Source organism: Marmota marmota, unplaced genomic scaffold (genome assembly GCF_001458135.2).
Source record: "Marmota marmota marmota unplaced genomic scaffold, marMar, whole genome shotgun sequence".
Taxonomy (NCBI): domain Eukaryota; kingdom Metazoa; phylum Chordata; class Mammalia; order Rodentia; family Sciuridae; genus Marmota; species Marmota marmota.
Genome location: NW_026000240.1, coordinates 18,718,596 through 18,735,874, shown reverse-complemented (window position 1 = coordinate 18,735,874; position 17,279 = coordinate 18,718,596). Strand labels below are relative to the sequence as shown.

The 17,279-nt window shown below is 36.8% G+C and overlaps 1 protein-coding gene across 2 annotated transcripts in view; it reads right to left on the bottom strand.

Annotated features, from left to right (window-relative positions):
- Positions 1-17,037, bottom strand: part of Plscr4 (phospholipid scramblase 4) — a 40,853-nt gene extending 23,816 nt beyond the window's left edge. The window contains exons 1-3 of one of the 2 annotated variants that reach the window (XM_015486973.2): positions 16,610-16,757; positions 2,201-2,228; positions 999-1,109 (exon numbers count right to left, since the gene is read on the bottom strand). In XM_015486973.2, the coding sequence (XP_015342459.1) occupies positions 999-1,109; positions 2,201-2,207 (118 nt within the window). In that variant the 5' untranslated portion in view covers positions 2,208-2,228; positions 16,610-16,757. Of the gene's footprint in view, positions 1-998; positions 1,110-2,200; positions 2,229-16,609 lie in introns of both variants that reach the window. The other variant, XM_048794649.1, reaches the window with a different exon arrangement.
- Between the last annotated feature and the right edge of the window lie 242 nt (positions 17,038-17,279).

The following is a 17,279-nucleotide window of genomic DNA, read 5'->3' as shown; positions in this document are numbered from 1 at the left end:
GAATAAGAGCAAAGAAAAGGTCTGCTGTTTGGGGGCCCAAGGACACCCGAGCTCCATGGCTAATAGAATAAGAGCAAAGAAAAGGTCTCTGCCATCATCCTACAGAACCTTACCCAGTCATTTCCACCTCTAAATATACATTTAAATTACCTATTCAAAAAAAATAGCACTATCATATCTAGAATTTTCTAAATCTCTAAACAATACTAACTAAAATCATTTATTGAGTGAAAAGTAATTATATATTAAATTTTTTACACATTGCCAATTTGCTTTCTAAAAAGAGGTGAATAACTTAAATTTATATTAGTTATATAATTTATAGTACTTAAACATAAGTACCCATTGTTCTAAGTCACCACCAAAGTGTACTGAGACTTAGAAATTATTTGTCAGAAGGACAAGCTCCTTAGCCAGCACCCCCAGCCTTCTCTTCCGATTCTCTGCACGTCCCCTGACGTCTGTCCCATGCAGGCCTCACACAGACCACGACACACTTTTGAACATAGAACATATAGTTTTTTTTCTGCAAGAAATAGTCCTTTTCTTTCTTTTTTTTTTTTTTTTTAATTTTTTATTGTGGGTTGTTCAAAACATTACAAATTTCTTGACATATCATATTCCACACTTTGCAAATAGTCCTTTTCTTTGAGAAATTCTTATCATGACAGCAAAACTTAACTTTCTCAGAGCTTTCCCAACCCCGTGACAGAGTCAGATACTATCTTGATGGCCCTAGAGTATTCTCTTCTTATGTCCATAGTAGATCACAGATAACATAGTGGATCACATATAACATGCTATCAACATTTGTACAACTTCCTCCTCAGTAGCCAGTCCATCCTATGAGGACAATAATACATACTAACTGATTTACTGTAAAACCCTTGGCATTCTAACAGCTTTCAATATTTACTTAATGAATCAATTTATTATCATCAGTTAATGTGAAAATCAACTTTAACCAAGTACTATAGTTTTCTAAATATTTATCCTACCTGCCACAAAATGAGAATTGTAGTCAGGAGGAGCATCAGGGTGTGCATCTGGTGATTTTGTTTGAGTTTCCATTTCACCTGTGGGCTGCTCCTGGGCTGTAGGGACTAGATCTTGAGGAAGAGAAGACATGATTGACAAGGGTAATAATAACATAATTATAAAATGCAATCATTTTTCTCTTTTGGTATGCGTCAAGGAATATGCTTATATTTGTTATGAAAAGCTATAATTCATCATCTATTACACATTAACCTACTAATTCATATTATAAATTTTAGGTCAGATAAATTAAAAGATAAATCTAAGGAATTCATTGTGCTTGTGACTAGAGCAATAATTTTCACACTTGTGGCTCAGCTGACCTGAGGCTCACTCCTGCCTGTGTAATAAACTCCCTCATGAAAACAAAGAGCCGTTTTCCTATCATATGGAGAATATATGCAAATACACAGCGACTTTAATTTCTCCTTATTCTTTTTGACAAATGCTGTTGAAAGAAATTTAGTATTTACCACCACAAATACTCAGTAGTTTTGAAAACCGGTAGTGGAGCACATGTCTGTTGTGTGCAGATCACTCAATACTTGGTGACTCACATTCTTACTATGTTCTATCTAAAACCGCCTATCATCTACAGTCACTGCTAATGGGGAGGGACTGAAGTCCCTCTGCATGTTGATATACCTCGTCCTCCAATTGAGGATAGAGAGATTTTGCTTTTCAGTCTTTCTTTGTTAAGAAAATGTTCTGAATTTCCTAAGCAAACAGCTAAATTCTATCCCATAGTAAACACAGATTTCATAATCGTGGTGTTCTCTCTTGCAGTTGCTAGAAACCGCAGTCCTACCCTCAGGCCTTCTCTGTCAAGGCCATATGTCACTGTCTACTCTTCACCACTATGGCTCTATGTAGACATATTTTTACTTCTCTAATTTCCTCCACATACTCAAAAGATCTTTCGGTATATATGGGCCAATATGAAATGTTATTTAAACCATTTCTAATAGACAGATAGGGATGCTCACATGCATAAATGAATACATGCAAACACACACACACACACACACACACACACACACACACCTCCAAATGCTAAATAATAAAAACCTTCAAAATGATAACAACTCCCTTTTTAAGGAAAGCAATATCACAATTCACATTTGAAAATAAATCGAGTTCAAATTTATTCATGAAACTGTACCTGACATTTTGAAGAAATCCAGTCAATCCTGAAAAACAAAATCAGTTAATGCTTTTACACACATACACACACACACACACATATATATATATATACACACACCCAATATGTACTTACTGTTATTACCGAGTGATAGATGTGAAAACTTCTGTAAGTTCTTAGCCTCCAGTACCCTTCTTTCAGTAGTTCATGAATTCAACAAATACTTACTGAACTCCTATTATATACCAGACATTATTACAGAGGCTGAGAATACAGTAAAACAAATACAAAACCCCAACAACTTCTGCTGCTCACTCTGTTGCCGTTTAGACTTCAGTGGGGTGCAAATAAAAGAAACGAGTCCCTGACAGATCAAGGAAAAGAGAGGGCACAAGGGAGTATCAGTTTTCAGGCCAGGGAAACAGTGGGTGGTGATGACTTTAACTACAGAGGAAGGTGGTGGGATAAATGGAAGGACGGGAAAGCAGGACTCAACAGTTCAGGCTGAGGTATGTTATGCTTAAGAAGAGGCCAAAGAAAGACCACTTGGACTTTTAAATGGAAAATATGTATGTGAATATTATGAGAAACACTTGATGAAGGAAACTGGAAGTTGAAAGAAGGGGTGTGGTGGACTGAAATTTAATTTTCCAGATTCAATCAGGATTTGTTTTCTTTTCTTTCTTTTTTTTATGACTTCCAGATTTCTGAGTTTTGGGTGATGAAAAGGAACAAAGAGAACAATTTCAACAGAGGCTATAATTTACTGAATACTTATCAAAGACCAGGCAAATGGCCTTGCACTTTATATATATGTGTATATATATATATCATCTCTAATCATACCAACATCACTTTAATTCATAAATGGCCAGTCCAGTTAAAGGCAAGTACTTCTAAATCCTAAGACCGTTCCCTTTTCACACATCACCCTGTTGATCAGAGTATGGGATGTGGCAATTTGTGTCCAAGTGAAGTAAAAAGTCACCAGAGTGAAGTGATAGGTCAAAGAAGATGAGCGGGCCATCCAGGTGGACCACTGGATGCAATGAAAACCACTGTGGCATGAGGCAGTGTGTAGATTCTTGGCTCAAATGATCGTCTGGCCAGGAGAGAGTTCATCCAGTCCTGGACCATGTCCACTCACCTTCAGATCTGTAGTAAGTACAGTATTCTGTGTATCTCAAGAAGTTAAAAAAAAGGCATTTGGGCCCAAAAAAGACCCAATTCTAGGTGAGGCAAAGAGTTCAGCGAGGTAGTCCTATTCTTCAACAATGCTCATTCCTACTATTTAAGAAAATGACCATGGCTTTCTGGAACTTTCAACTCTAAACACTCCCAAGGACATACTCACAAGTGACTCTTGGAGACGTACACAGTTACACACAAGGGGCTTTTGACACTCCTCTTCATATTAAAAGAAGTAAAAAAAACGTGCCTAATGTCCATCAGTGGTCAACTATTCTGGTCTATTCATACAGTGTGCCAGCCAGTGTACCATAGCCAAAGCAGACCACAGCTACACACAGAGACAGAGTAAGTCAAAATTCCACCACTAAGCAAAAAGGCAAGTGTGGGTGAATATATATCGTGATTCCATTTTAGGATGTTCAAGAGGAAAGCAAAACAAAACACTCTCCTTTACATATATGGAGGAAAACTTATTAAAGAAATACTAGCTGATGAATAAGAAAAACCTTAGGGAAATGGTTGTATGAGGAAGAGGGGTTAAAGGGGTTTGGTAGTGGTCTACAAAAGGCTCCAACCCTGCCATGTTCTAGTCCTATCTGGGTGAATGGAAACAGGAGTGATACGTTGTCCTTAGGACTTAAAGGGCACACATATGTTTAAACCTGCATCTTCATATGCAAAACATGATTTTACAATGAACAAGAATCATTGGACAGTTATATGTAATCTTCTTCTAGTTAAGTCTACTGCTCCTTTTTGTTGTTGTTGTTGTTAAATCTGGGGATTGCAAAGTATCAAGAGATCATGATCACTATTGAAACTCCATGACAGCCATGAAACTAATTCAAACAGATTAAAGTGCCTTGGTGAAAAGGGTCAAGATTATCCATCTTTCTCTCCACCCATCCACTTAGCAATCTGTTCATCTATGTATCTATCATCTATGGAGCTATCAATAGTGGCAAACTCTATGGAATGGTAAAATGAGCAAATTTTAATAATTGCTGAGTCTAGGTGAGGACATAGATTTGAAAATTATTAGTTTTCAAGTATTTCATTTTCAAAATAAAACTTGAAAAAACCACAGAATGTTGTATCCCAATCCTTACGTAATACCTGTGGGGTATAAACCTTAAAATCTTGACTTTTATGATAGTCCTGGTTGATCCTATAATCAGGCACACTTACAACTGATATAAAGAAAACTAACAGATCATAGCAGGCCGAAATTAAAAATCCAAATCTGATTTAAGTGATTGAATAACAACTTGAAAAGGTAGATTGATCAGGGCTGGGGGTGTAGCTCAGTGACAGAGGCTTGTCCAGCATGCTTGAGGTCCTAGGTTTCATACCCAGCAGCACAATTAAGTAAATAAGCCAATCTGTAAAACTTGGATATCTATAACATTTTAAAAATCAACTAACATTAATGAATTGAAGTCAGGGAAATGGCATAGTGCCTCACAAGCTGTAGGTGCTTGAAGGGCTATTTACCTCCCCTGTCCTTTGGACTTGGACTACTAGTTGTGTATAAACTCACAGATCTAAGAAATACAACAAAACCCAAGCATAAAAACATAAGAAGGGGGCTGGGGTTGTAGCTCAGCGGTAGAGTGCTCATCTAGCATATGCAAGGCCCTGGGTTCAATCCTCAGCACCACATAAAAACAAATAAATAAATAAAGGCATTATATCCAATTACACTAAAAAAAAATTAAAAAAAGGGAAGTGGGGGACTTACATCAAAATATATCATAGACAACTTGTCTAAAAGTTAATAAGGGAGAAAAACTAAAATCTAAAAGCCTATTTTGTATTTTGGACTACTACTTGTGTTTTTCTTTTCACCACCCTTACTTTTCATCCATTTCTTATACAATTTTACAACAATTTTAGTCAAAATGTTTTGTGAAGCAGGACAACTTCTAGCTGGGCAAAGCTAGAATGCAATGACCTTCATATTCCCTTAACTTCTATGGAAATACTAGGTAATCAGTGAAAAAAAAATCAGAAAAATGGTTGTATGAGGAAGAGGGGCTAAAGGGATTAATGGTGGTCTAACCTCACAGGTTGAAGAGATGACTTTTGGCATACTAGATGGAAACTGGTCTAGAAAACTGAGCCATGCCTCCCTAACAGGTCAGTGTTACAAGGTCCAGACAACTCTTAGTTGCAAAGGCCTTGGCATTTGGGGTATGCATGGTTCACACAGGGGAAGCTATACTGACTGGAACATGATGCAAAGGGAAGGAGTTATGAGATGGAGAGGACCAGGTTGGTGAAACTGGGCTTTGCTGACTTGCACCGCAACCTTGATATCTCACACAACATCCTCCAGCAAGGGAGGGTTTGCGTGAATATCGCTTTTCTGCAACATTGCAGCTGTTATATGCTCACTCTTGAATTTCACTTCTGTGTCATGGAGCACAAAGCTACAGAGTCCACACCAGGGATATCTGAAACTTCGATCATAAAATCCAGTGTTCAGCTCTTTCCTGTTAGTATCAGTAGGGATCTATCATCTATCTTGGCCTCTGGGCAGGAAAAGTTATGGGCTAGTGAAAATCTCTAGGCACAAGGCTTGGAACCTGCACATGCATTCTAAAACCTGGGGTCTTACCTGTCTCCAATGCCCCCATCCCTGAGAAGAAAAGAAAGAGCAAGAGGCCATTTATGGACAGCTCCTTAGCTGTTTTAGAAAAATAGCTAGTCCCTGCACAGTACTATACCAGGTGCCACCATCTCCCATCTTTCTCCTTTCTCCTGCCATCCTTTGGGCTGACTGACATCCTTCAGAGATTTTATTCCCCTCTTCAGTGTACTTGGAGGTGAGCAGAAGATTGCACGGCTGTTACAGGGTATACGCCAGCACTTGTCAGGCAATATGGACAGTGGTTCTTAGTGTGGGTTCAAGTCCCAGGTCTCTTCCTAAGAGCCAAGTGACCATGATGAAGTCTGTTCTTGGGTTATTCTGTGTATCATGAGCATGTGGCAACTGGATCAACCTCACAGAACTAGTATGAAGACTAAAATAATTCCACATTGATGGGACTTAAAAGAGTGGGCACATGGCAAGGCCTTATTTGCATGGTTACTATTATTTCACTAGTAAAATATCCCCACTGATGGAGAGAACAAAAATAAATGTCTATATGCAAAAACAGTGAATGGCCATTTAGCCTTCCAACCTGTATTACTGATTATCCACATGTAATACTTTCTGCGGGGTCTTGGGCAGACAGCAGCTTCTCCCTCCAGTGAGTAAGGTTCTAGAAGATGCACTATCATAAACACCACTTATAATGAATTTCAAAGTCAGAAGAACTGGGATAAAGAAAATGTAAAACATTGCTAAAAGGCTTTTTCCGATTTGTAAGTAAACGAAAGACAAATTAGAGTATGGCTTAAATGTCTACAGAATTTTCTTTTCCTTTAGAATACCAACATTAGTAATATCATTCAGATGATTGGTTTTACCTAATAGGAGATTTTAAAAAGAGCAGATAATGAAACTACATTAAATACCTCTTCTAAAACTTAAAGACTATCATGTTTATTATATTTTCAACATATAAACATTGAGGCTCTTTTCAATCATCCCGAAACACTATGGAAAATGGACTAAGTCTGTATTATTCTGTACTTCATACTATAAAATGTAAATGAGATCATAAATATTTCACTTGATTCATCTGAAAACCCTGATCAACTCTTAGCAAATAAAAATGTAGATATTTTCCAATTGTTCACATTTTATACCCCTCATCATATTTCACGGCCACCATCCAAGCTGGGTGCATATAAGTTAATGTGCTAATAGTTCTTAAAAAAAATGTATATGCCTTGCTTAAAAAAGAGACTGAGAAACCCCAATGAAAACCATGAACATGGAGGCTTGAGTGAGCTTCCCAGTTAGTAAACACCAATGTGCCAGGAAGGTGATATCTCCTGTCGCCAGAGAGAGAGGGAATTGAAGTTTCGTGTTCAGGACAGTGCCAGTTGTCACCCATGTGTCTCTCCCCTTGACTGCTTCTGACTTGGATCCTTTGTACTAGGGCTTTAATCTTAAGTACAGTACTGTTCTGAATTCTGTGAGGGTGGATGGGAATCCTCAAATCTGTAACCAGTTTCTTAAGTATAGGTGGCCTGAAACTTCCAAACTTGTGGCTGGTGTCTGGAGTGAGGGCAGTCTTGTTGGAATTGAGCCCTTAAACTTTCAGAATCTGTGCTATTTCTGGGAGGCTGGCGTCAGAACTGAACTGCGATATTGTGATATTGTACTTGATCACTGAAGAGTTACTATAATAATTTATGCATACACATCTATAATAGAGGCAGGAGCATGAAGCAATTAGCCCAGAGAAGTATAATCAAAACAGAATCAGTTTTGTATATTTTTTTTCCTGGTCTTCATGGCCTGAAACTATTTCAAGGCAGTCTGAAATGCAGTCACAGTCACCAGGTGCTAAGAGAGGCCCTCTTGCTTAGCTTGAGCAAGGAAAAGAGGGTTTCTGAAGCTCACAATAATTTGAGAATTCCCTAATAGTTCCTTTGCCCCATTCCTTCATGCCCCAGATTTTGATAACCCCACTGTGGAGAAAGTATTAATTGTATCACAGCAGGATGGCAGGTGTGGGCAATAATAAGAGAAGGGACTCTTCCTTCATACAAATGCTGTGGTACCAAGAGGCTGGGTTGAACCTCAATTGCTATGACTTATCCTTTAATGTAAGTGAATTAGTGGAAGGCCCACAACAGAATAAAGTAAGAGAAATCCCATTTTTCTGGCTAGAGAAGCCAAAAAAAGAGGCCCAGAAAATTGGTAAATAGCAAGGAGATCCCAGAGCAGCAGAAACATGGGAAAATGTCCCCCAAAAGTTGTTTATGATCTGCTAAGCTCATCCATAAACAGTGCATGTACGGGTCTGATCCTCAGTATCTAACTCATGAAAAATTTGGGAACTGAAGTAAATGAAAACACTGCCCATGTATCAGACTGGTCATTTTCTGGGTTGTATATACACCAGAGGGATCTGAATATCATGGTAAAGATTACAAAAATGAAACTCATCTTGAATTAGCAAATAGAACTTGTGGCCTCCACCCAACTGGGTCAACAGCCTGCCAAAATATTTACAAAATTAATTTTCTCTACAGCATTAAACAAGACTCAGAGTCCCATAAAATAATATTTCAAAATTTCCAGGACAGAATACAAAATTAAGTTTCAATGAATCAGAAAAATGTCAGCCCATGAAAAGAAAATCAAAAGATGTTAATGCCTAGATGACATAGATTTTGCAATTATATGACAAAAATTTAAAGCAGTGCTTTAAAAATTCAGAAGATTGAATGTCTCAGCAAAGAAATAAAATGTAAAAAGGAGCAAAGGGAAAAAAAATTTAACTAAAAATATGCAATAACAAAATTTAAAAATCACTGGATGAGCCCAATTGACAAATGCAGATTATGTGGAAAAACTTACTGAGCTTAATGATAAATCAAGAAAAAATTAACCACTGTGAAGAACAGAGAGAAAACATTATGGAAGAAAATGAACTGATCTGGCGATATAGCTCAGTGGCAGAATATATCCTTAGCATGTGTGAGGGCCTGGGTTTGACCCTAGCAATGCACAAAAGGAAAAAAAAAAATCATACGTACCTTTGCAAAAATATTAGCTAAACTAATGAATTACAAAAATTCCTAGAAAAACACACTATCAAAGGAATGATAATGATCCAGGAAGAAACACAACCTCAATAGAATTATAACAAGAGAATGACAGAGTGCTCAAAAATCTCCCCACAAAGGAATCCAGGCAGAGATGATTCTACTGATGACTTCTACAAAATGCTTAATAAAGAATGAATAACAATCCTTCACAAACTCCTACATAAAATAAAACTTCCAGAAAATAGAACATTTTATCAAGTCAGTATGAACCTGCTATCAGAATCCTAAGAAGGCATCCCAAGGAAAGAAAGCTCTGCTAATATCCCTAAAGAATTCAGACTCAAAAACACTAAAATCAGCACAGGCACACCATATTTACAGCAGTTCAATCCATAATAGCCAAGTCATGGAATCAGCCCAGGTGCCCACCAACAGATAAATGAATAAAGAAAATGTGATACACATACACAACAGAGTTTTACTCAGCATAAAGAAGAATAAAATTGTGTTATTTGCTGGTAAGTGAATGGAACTGGGTAACATCACACTACATGAAATAAGGCAGACCTTGAAAGTCAAATGTCTTCTCTCATGTGTGGAATTTGGTGGCAGTGGGATAGCAGAAAAGGGATTAAAAAAAAAAAAGAGATCTCACTAAAATAGAAAGGAGGCTAGGCATGGTGGTGCTCACCTGTAATCCCAGCAGTTTGGGAGGCTAACACAGAAAGATTGGAAGTTCAAAGCCAGCCTCAGCAACTTAGTGAGGTCTTTAGCAACATGGCAAGACCCAAACCAAAAACAGAAAGGAGACCAATAGAGTAGAGAAAGGGGATCAGAGGGAAGGAAGAGAGAGGGGCACTGGGAAGTACTGGGAAATGAGTCAACCAAACCATGATATGTCTATGTATGAATACACCAAAGAGATTCGCATTTGTGTGTGTGTATGTGTGCATACATATATAATTTATATGTGTATACATATATACATATATAATTATAGTGCACTAATTAAAATAATAATAATAGAAGGGAAATCATCAGAGCAAGTGGATGGGGGAGGGAGTATGGGAGGGCAAAGGAAGGTACTGGGAATTATATTAATCAAATTATGTTATGGGCATGTACAAATACAGCATAAAAAAATCCCAGTATTATGTATAATTATAATGCACACACACAAAAATTATGAAACAAATACTAGGAAATTGAATGCAGCAATATAAAAAGGGTAATACGCCATGATTGATTGGGATTTATCTAACAAAAAAGTTTATCATGCAAAAAAAATCAATATACCATAGTAATAAAATGGACAAACAAAAATCTCAATATATTGCAGAACAAGTATTTGACAGAATCCAATACCTTTTTTTGATTAAAAAAAAAAATCAAACACTCAACCATGTAGAAGGAGAATATAACTTCCCAATCTGATCAGAGGCACCTAGAGGCACTCCACCGTCAACATCACAGTAACTGAGGCAGACTGACTGCTTCCCCTAAGAGAATGGATGAGAGGATTCACTGATGCACTTCTATTCCAATGACCAGGGAGGTTTGGGGGCCATAACAATTAGCTTAGAACAGCAGCAATGAAGCATCCAGATTGGGAATAAAGAACTGTGATGTTTCTTGTATTCACAGGTTTCTGAGGAATCCATTAAAGACTGTTAGAACTAATGAACCGGTTCAGAATGTGGCAAGACACAAGATCAATATGCAAAAAAGTTACCAGTACAATACTAATATAATTTTTTGCCATATCTCTTTTGTAAACCCAACTACATTTCCTCCATACCAAATTCTAAAATATGCTGTAATGTTTTTTATTTTAAGTGATACTTTCTGATTCCCATAAAAAGACTATGGAATGGAAACTGGTAACTGTAAACTACATAATTATCTAGCACGGTGGTTAAGTAAACCCATTGTAGTGAAACATTACGACAAAAATCATATTCCTTTAATAATTCCTTGAAAATTTTAGTTAAAATGATTTCATAAACATCATAAAATGTTAACAATATGAATTGGGTAATTATGATAGTTATGTTTTTTGTTTCGTTTTGAAAAAGACAATCATGCATCTTGTTACACCTGTGGCTTATCGTTTTTTTATTTTTATTTTTAGTTATAGATGGACACAATGCCTTTATTTTATTTATTTATTAATTTTTATTAAACTCAGTGCTTCACATGTGCCAGGAAAGTGCTACAACCCTAGTCCCTGTTTTTTTTTTTAATTATGGAAAACTTGGAGGAAATATGTTAAGATGTAAACAATATTTCCTTTTTAATTTTTCTGCAAAAAATATAAAATAAAAAATATACTTCATGTCAGATTTTTTTAAAAAAAGGAGAAAACTGACAATATATTCCTTTACAGTGAATGCATCACTAACTACTTCTCCAAGTTCACCAACGATAAAACATATGTATACCCTTTTATATTCCATTCCCTTTACAGATTTTAAGCCCAATGTTTGGTTCCTGTTTTGCATTGTGCTGACTAGTTTTCTGGGCTTCTTAGTTACCAGAGAACTCAATAATTGAGTGGGCTCCATATGAGTGGATTAAGGTCTAATGACTGAGCGACTGAGTCACGCCTGTTCCTCACCCTGGCACCTTAAAAAGTTGCTAAAACACAGGCTAGAATTAGATGAGCTATCAAAACTCAAAAAGCATTTATAAAAGTTAAACTGACAAGATAAACACAAGTCTACTGGGATAAAAATATCCATTAAAAATGTCACATAAAAATAATCTTGTTACAACTGTACATGTTACATATATTCATTTACTTGCATTTTTGCATAAAATCAATCCTATAAGAAATTTATAAATAATTAATTTTCACTATGAACAGATGAAAAATGTTGATAACATCTAATCAGTTTTATAGAATTGTTTTACAACTTAAATATAGTTCTCATTTTATTCACGCCATGAATCCTTCCAAAGAAAAAGCATATGGTAGAATATCTCCTTCTTTGTAGCCAATGTTGACGATCTTGGAGGTTGGTTATGGTAGCTTTATTTTAAAATAAAACATGAGATTGCATGGAAGCAAACTTACAACTTTTATTAAATATATTAAATTAGTTCCAATTGTTTAAAGAGATTATTAGGTTTTTCCATTTTAGCTTCCAAGAAAGAAATTTGTTTTATGTAATATTAAAAAGTTATCAGAAGAACAATATTTTCATGATGTTTCTATAATATATTTAAGAAAACATTACCACACCATCAACACTATATGGAAAATTGCCAGATAACACTTAATGTGTCATTTTTTTGGCTACTCAAACAGGAGGATGTCATGTGGCTTAAAATTAGATCATCTTGGTATAAATCAATTTTTATATAAAAAAGACATTTTTAAATAGATGTTATATGCAAAAAATTATTCAAAGAGTCAAGCTATGCATAAATTGTTATGACACAAAGACTTCCTCCTACTTAATCTCTATTAAACATCTGTATATTAGACTCTGTGTCTTCCTAGAGATTTTCTAAGCATATACAAACAAATGTATATAACTTTAAATACACATGGCAGTATTCCATATACTTTTATGCATCTTGTCTTTTTCATTTATTAAAATGTCTTATTGACTATTTCAGCTCACCTGACATTATTATTTTTAATAAATGTACCATAAGGTATTCGACTGGATGCTTAATAATGAAATTTTAAATTGTCTCCAAATTTATGCTATTACAAACAATACTGAAACAAACAATATATAATTGTAAAATTTGTGCATTAAATTCCTGGAAGCATAATGGGAAGATTGAAGTTTTGTGCATTTTGGATAAAAGCAGATTATATTCCAAAGATTTGAATTATCACACACAGACCAAAAAACTACACATCCAACGTAGTGTTTTTATCAGAATCTTTGCCATTTCTACTCAGCTAGGTTAAAAAAATAAAAAGTTTCATTTCTTTATATATGATAATGGAGGCTGAACAGCTTTTATTAAGTTTGAAAGTCATTTACTACTCCGTTTCTGTGTACTGCCTGTCACTAGTTTATTTAATTATTAGTTTTTTTCTGATTTTCATAAGAATGATATTAAAATTTTATGCTTAAAATTTTGTTTCAAAATTTGTCATGTTTAACAACCGTACTTTTTGCATGGAATTGTTTAAATTTTTTGTAGTCCATTTTAGATGCTTTCCATCTCAAAGAATAGCATATCTATCTCTCTTATCGTAAAGGATGGGAACTAGGAATATAAATTTCAGTACAATGCTCATGAAAGGCATAAGAGGTGTTAGAAGAACAGTCCTATAGTTTTTCATTTTAACAAAGTTAATGGGTTGTGAAATCCTTCAGAAAGAATATTTCACATCTGTGCCTACAATAAATGTAAGCATCCTTGTTAGGGAAGGAGAAAAAGAAAAGGATTTTCAACAGTACCTAAAAGAATTATCTTCAAAGAGAAAGCAAATGAAGAGAATATGGAAAGCTTTGTGAATGATAATTAATATATTCAGGAGGGATATATTCTGTATAAACTACTAATCACAAGAGCATCTTATGATCTTCCTATTCTAATAACATAACTTTTCATTATATATGATAGAACATGAATATCCATATCAGCCTAACTTTTTCAATATTGCAAATTATTACTTACAAAACATGCTGCTCTGTGTGTGTGCAAGTGTGTGCATGCGTGTGTATGTACAGCACAGTTTGTATATGCATGAATACACAGAGTACATATACTATGCTCTGCCTTATTTTGGTTGTGCTTCTGATAATATATTTGGACATATTTCCATGTTAAATCATATAGACCTACCAAATATTTTGGTTTTTTTAGATTATCTATGATTTCACCACTGGATGAACCATAATTATACAACCAAATCCTAATCAATGGTTTCAGAATTGTTTTCACATTTAGTATATTAGAATCAATCCTACTGAACATCTTTGACACATATTTTTGATATAGTTTTTTGTTCGTTTTGATACTGGAGATTTAACCCAGGGTGCTTAAACACTGAGCTAAACTCTGCCCTTTTAAAATATTTTATTTAGAGACAGGTTCTCACTAAGTTGCTTGGAACCTCACTAAATTCCTGAGGCTGGCTTTGAAACTGTGATCCTTCTGCCTCAACCTCTGGAGCTGCTGGGATTCCAGATGCGCACCACCATGCCTGGCTTATGGCTTGACATAAATTTTTATTTGGACTTTTGGGAGAATATTTTACTGAATAAATTCCAATAAGTGAAGGAACAGTTGAAAGTTTTAATAGTTATCATCTTTAAAGTTTTTTTTTTTTTTACCAATTCACATTATCCTTATAAGTTTGTAAAAGTATATTCCTCTCAAGTCGTTATCAACAACTGTAAGTATTATCAGACTTCCAAAATCAGTAAGTCAGGCAAAAGTTGATATCTTAATTTAATTGAATTTTTAATATAATTAGTATGACTGGGTGCCTTCATCATTTGCTTACCTGTATTTTTTTTTTAAATCTTATTTTGAATGGACTCTTAATCTTCAATTGGGTTGTTGATTTTCAAGATCATTCATAAGAGTTCTAGGTAATATTAGCAAAATATACTTTGTTGTAAATATACTTCTGGCCTGAGCAGGCATGGTAGCACACATCTAGACTGAAGCAAGTTGGGAGGCTGAGGCAGGAGGATCTCAAGGTAGAGGACTACCAGGGCATCTTAGGAAGACCCTTTCTCAAAGAGAAGAAGAAAAACACATTTTAAAAGGGCTGGGGATGCACCTCAGCCACAGAGCCGATGCGTAGCACATGGGGAGGGCCTGTGTTTGATCCTCAATACTATAAGACTCTAATGTCTAATGTCCTCCTGTGTGTATCCGGTTTTGATATGCATGTGCTAATAAAAATTCTATCCCTAAATGTCTCTAGGTTTTGTATTATGTATTGTAATATGCCATGTGCACAGATTTTCTTTTTCTTTTTAGGTTTTATATATTTGGATTGAAATTAGTAAACCATCTAGACTATATTTGTATATTAAGTGAGGAAAAGTTCCAGTTGTATTATTAGTTTTCCCAGATAAATACCTAGTTGTGCAAACACAATCAATTAAATGTCATTTCTTGTTTCTCCTTTTGTTTAAAATGTATGCTTCAAATGCCAGTTTTCCTTTTACTCTTAAATCTGTCTCTTCAATTTCACAGAAATATTTGGTAGTGGGTCAGTTTGCTTTCTTTTAAAAACTATGACTTTATAATACCTTTTAATCTTACGGTCAAGTTAACCATATATATAACTCAGATCTTCATATTTTCAAGTAGTCTTTCATAAGCTAATCAGCCTTGTTAATAAAAATTAAGATGCCAATTAGGATTCTATTTACATTGTAAGTTATTTTATGGAAATGACATTTTACCTACTTAAATATTATATATTTTATTGGATTCTTATATAAACATGTAGCTTATTTTCATTTAAATTCCTAGAATTTTATATATTTTATAGAACAGATTTTTCAAATTTTTTTCATGCCAAATTCAAGTTGATTTTGCTTTATTGAATATTCTAATTTACATGTGAAGCCTCATATAAATTTAGTATAATGCAGTTGAAAAATATGTTAAATCTTCTTACTTGTCCTATGAAGTTGCTGCCTATGAACATTCAAGATACACAACCGGGGTGTTCTTCTCTAATCAGAATGTTGCTGTGTTGTGACTAATGTTACTAGCCTGTGCAATTCCCAACAAGGTCTTAAGAGCACGATTATAAGCATTCTTGCCTCATTCAAATTGAATGGAAAGGATGCTTGTGTTTCACAATGAACTATAACAGCAGATAGCTGAATGTTATCTATTGCTACTACAGTAGCATGCAATTTAGTATACTGAGTCTATCCTCTTTTAAGTAGGTGGGAAATAAAACTTAATGCATAATATTTTCATGTATTTGTTTTACATGGTTCCATTTTAAATATATAATATGCTTATTTTAATTGCTCGATTTTAAATATGCAATGTAAAGTTAAAAATCAAGACTAAATTATAGGTCCCAGGAGTAGCTCAACAAAGCCATAAAATAAACGAAAAAAATATTTGAAAATATTGAAATGTGAACAGTTTTTTTTTTTTTTTTTTTTTTTTTTTTTAAGAACAAGTACACTTTCAAATCAATAGCATCTCCCCTGTTTGCCTGAATTGACGGTGTGAAAGACCGGTAACTCCCCTTCCTCCCCTCCATCCCCGCTTCCCCTTAGCCACCTACAGAAGTTACCTTAAACCCTTCTATTAGCTAGCGGCTGGCCCGAGTCCGGTGGGAGCCGGGGGACTGCAGCCAGGCCACCAGCGGACCCAGCACTCGGGACCTGTCGCACGCGACAGAGAGGCCAGGTAGAGTGCCGTCGCCTCTCGAGAGCGCGTGTCCCCCGGACAGAGTGAGTCCCCCCAACAGAGAGTCTCCACCAGGGCGGCTGCCCCGCGCGGAGATCAGGGGTGCGGACCCCGGGGGCGCTCGGGCGCCACCGTCCCAGGGCTGGACGTCGCTACCTTGTCTGCACCGCAAGCGCCAAACTTCTCACCCACCTGAGGATGTAGAACAACCGCCGGGCTGCAGCCCGGGACTCTGCGCCACGCGCCCCGCAAAGCCCAGCAAAGCCCCGCGGGAAGGCTCTGTCCCCGTTCCTGCGCCCCGGTCCCCGCTCACTGCCCGCTCCGCAGACCGCTCGGCTCCGCGACGCCCTGCGCGATCTGATTCGCTTCCTCGAGGAAAGGGAAAAACCTGGAGGCGGGGAAGGGAGGCGGAAGAGGAGGATTTTTGGAATAAAAACAGAGAAAGCGCGCGGGGGATGGGGGTCGGGCGCGGGCCAGCGCCGCCAGGGTCGCCCAGACGCTCGGGTGCGCGGCCCAGGCCTACGAACCAGCCCCGGGGTGCCTCTTCCTGGAGGGTGGGCGCCCTGCAGTGGGCACCACCTAGGGGTACTAGGCGATGGGAAATGAAGAAGGAAGCAAGTTGTCACAGGTCTCATAGGAGGTGAAAGAAAAGATAGGAGCCAGTCGAAGGTGGCCTCTGATCTGGAGAGGCAGGCCCGGCCCGGGAGAAAGCTTTGCTAATGGAAAAAAGGAGAAAGCTGAGTTTCGCAAGTCTTTTGCATTTGCATTTGCTCCCGGCCCAGACCCCTGGCTGGAAGAGTTGGCCTTGGCAGCAGCAGCGCAGGGCTGGCTGGAAGCCCCGGGGCAAGGGGCCCAGGCATTT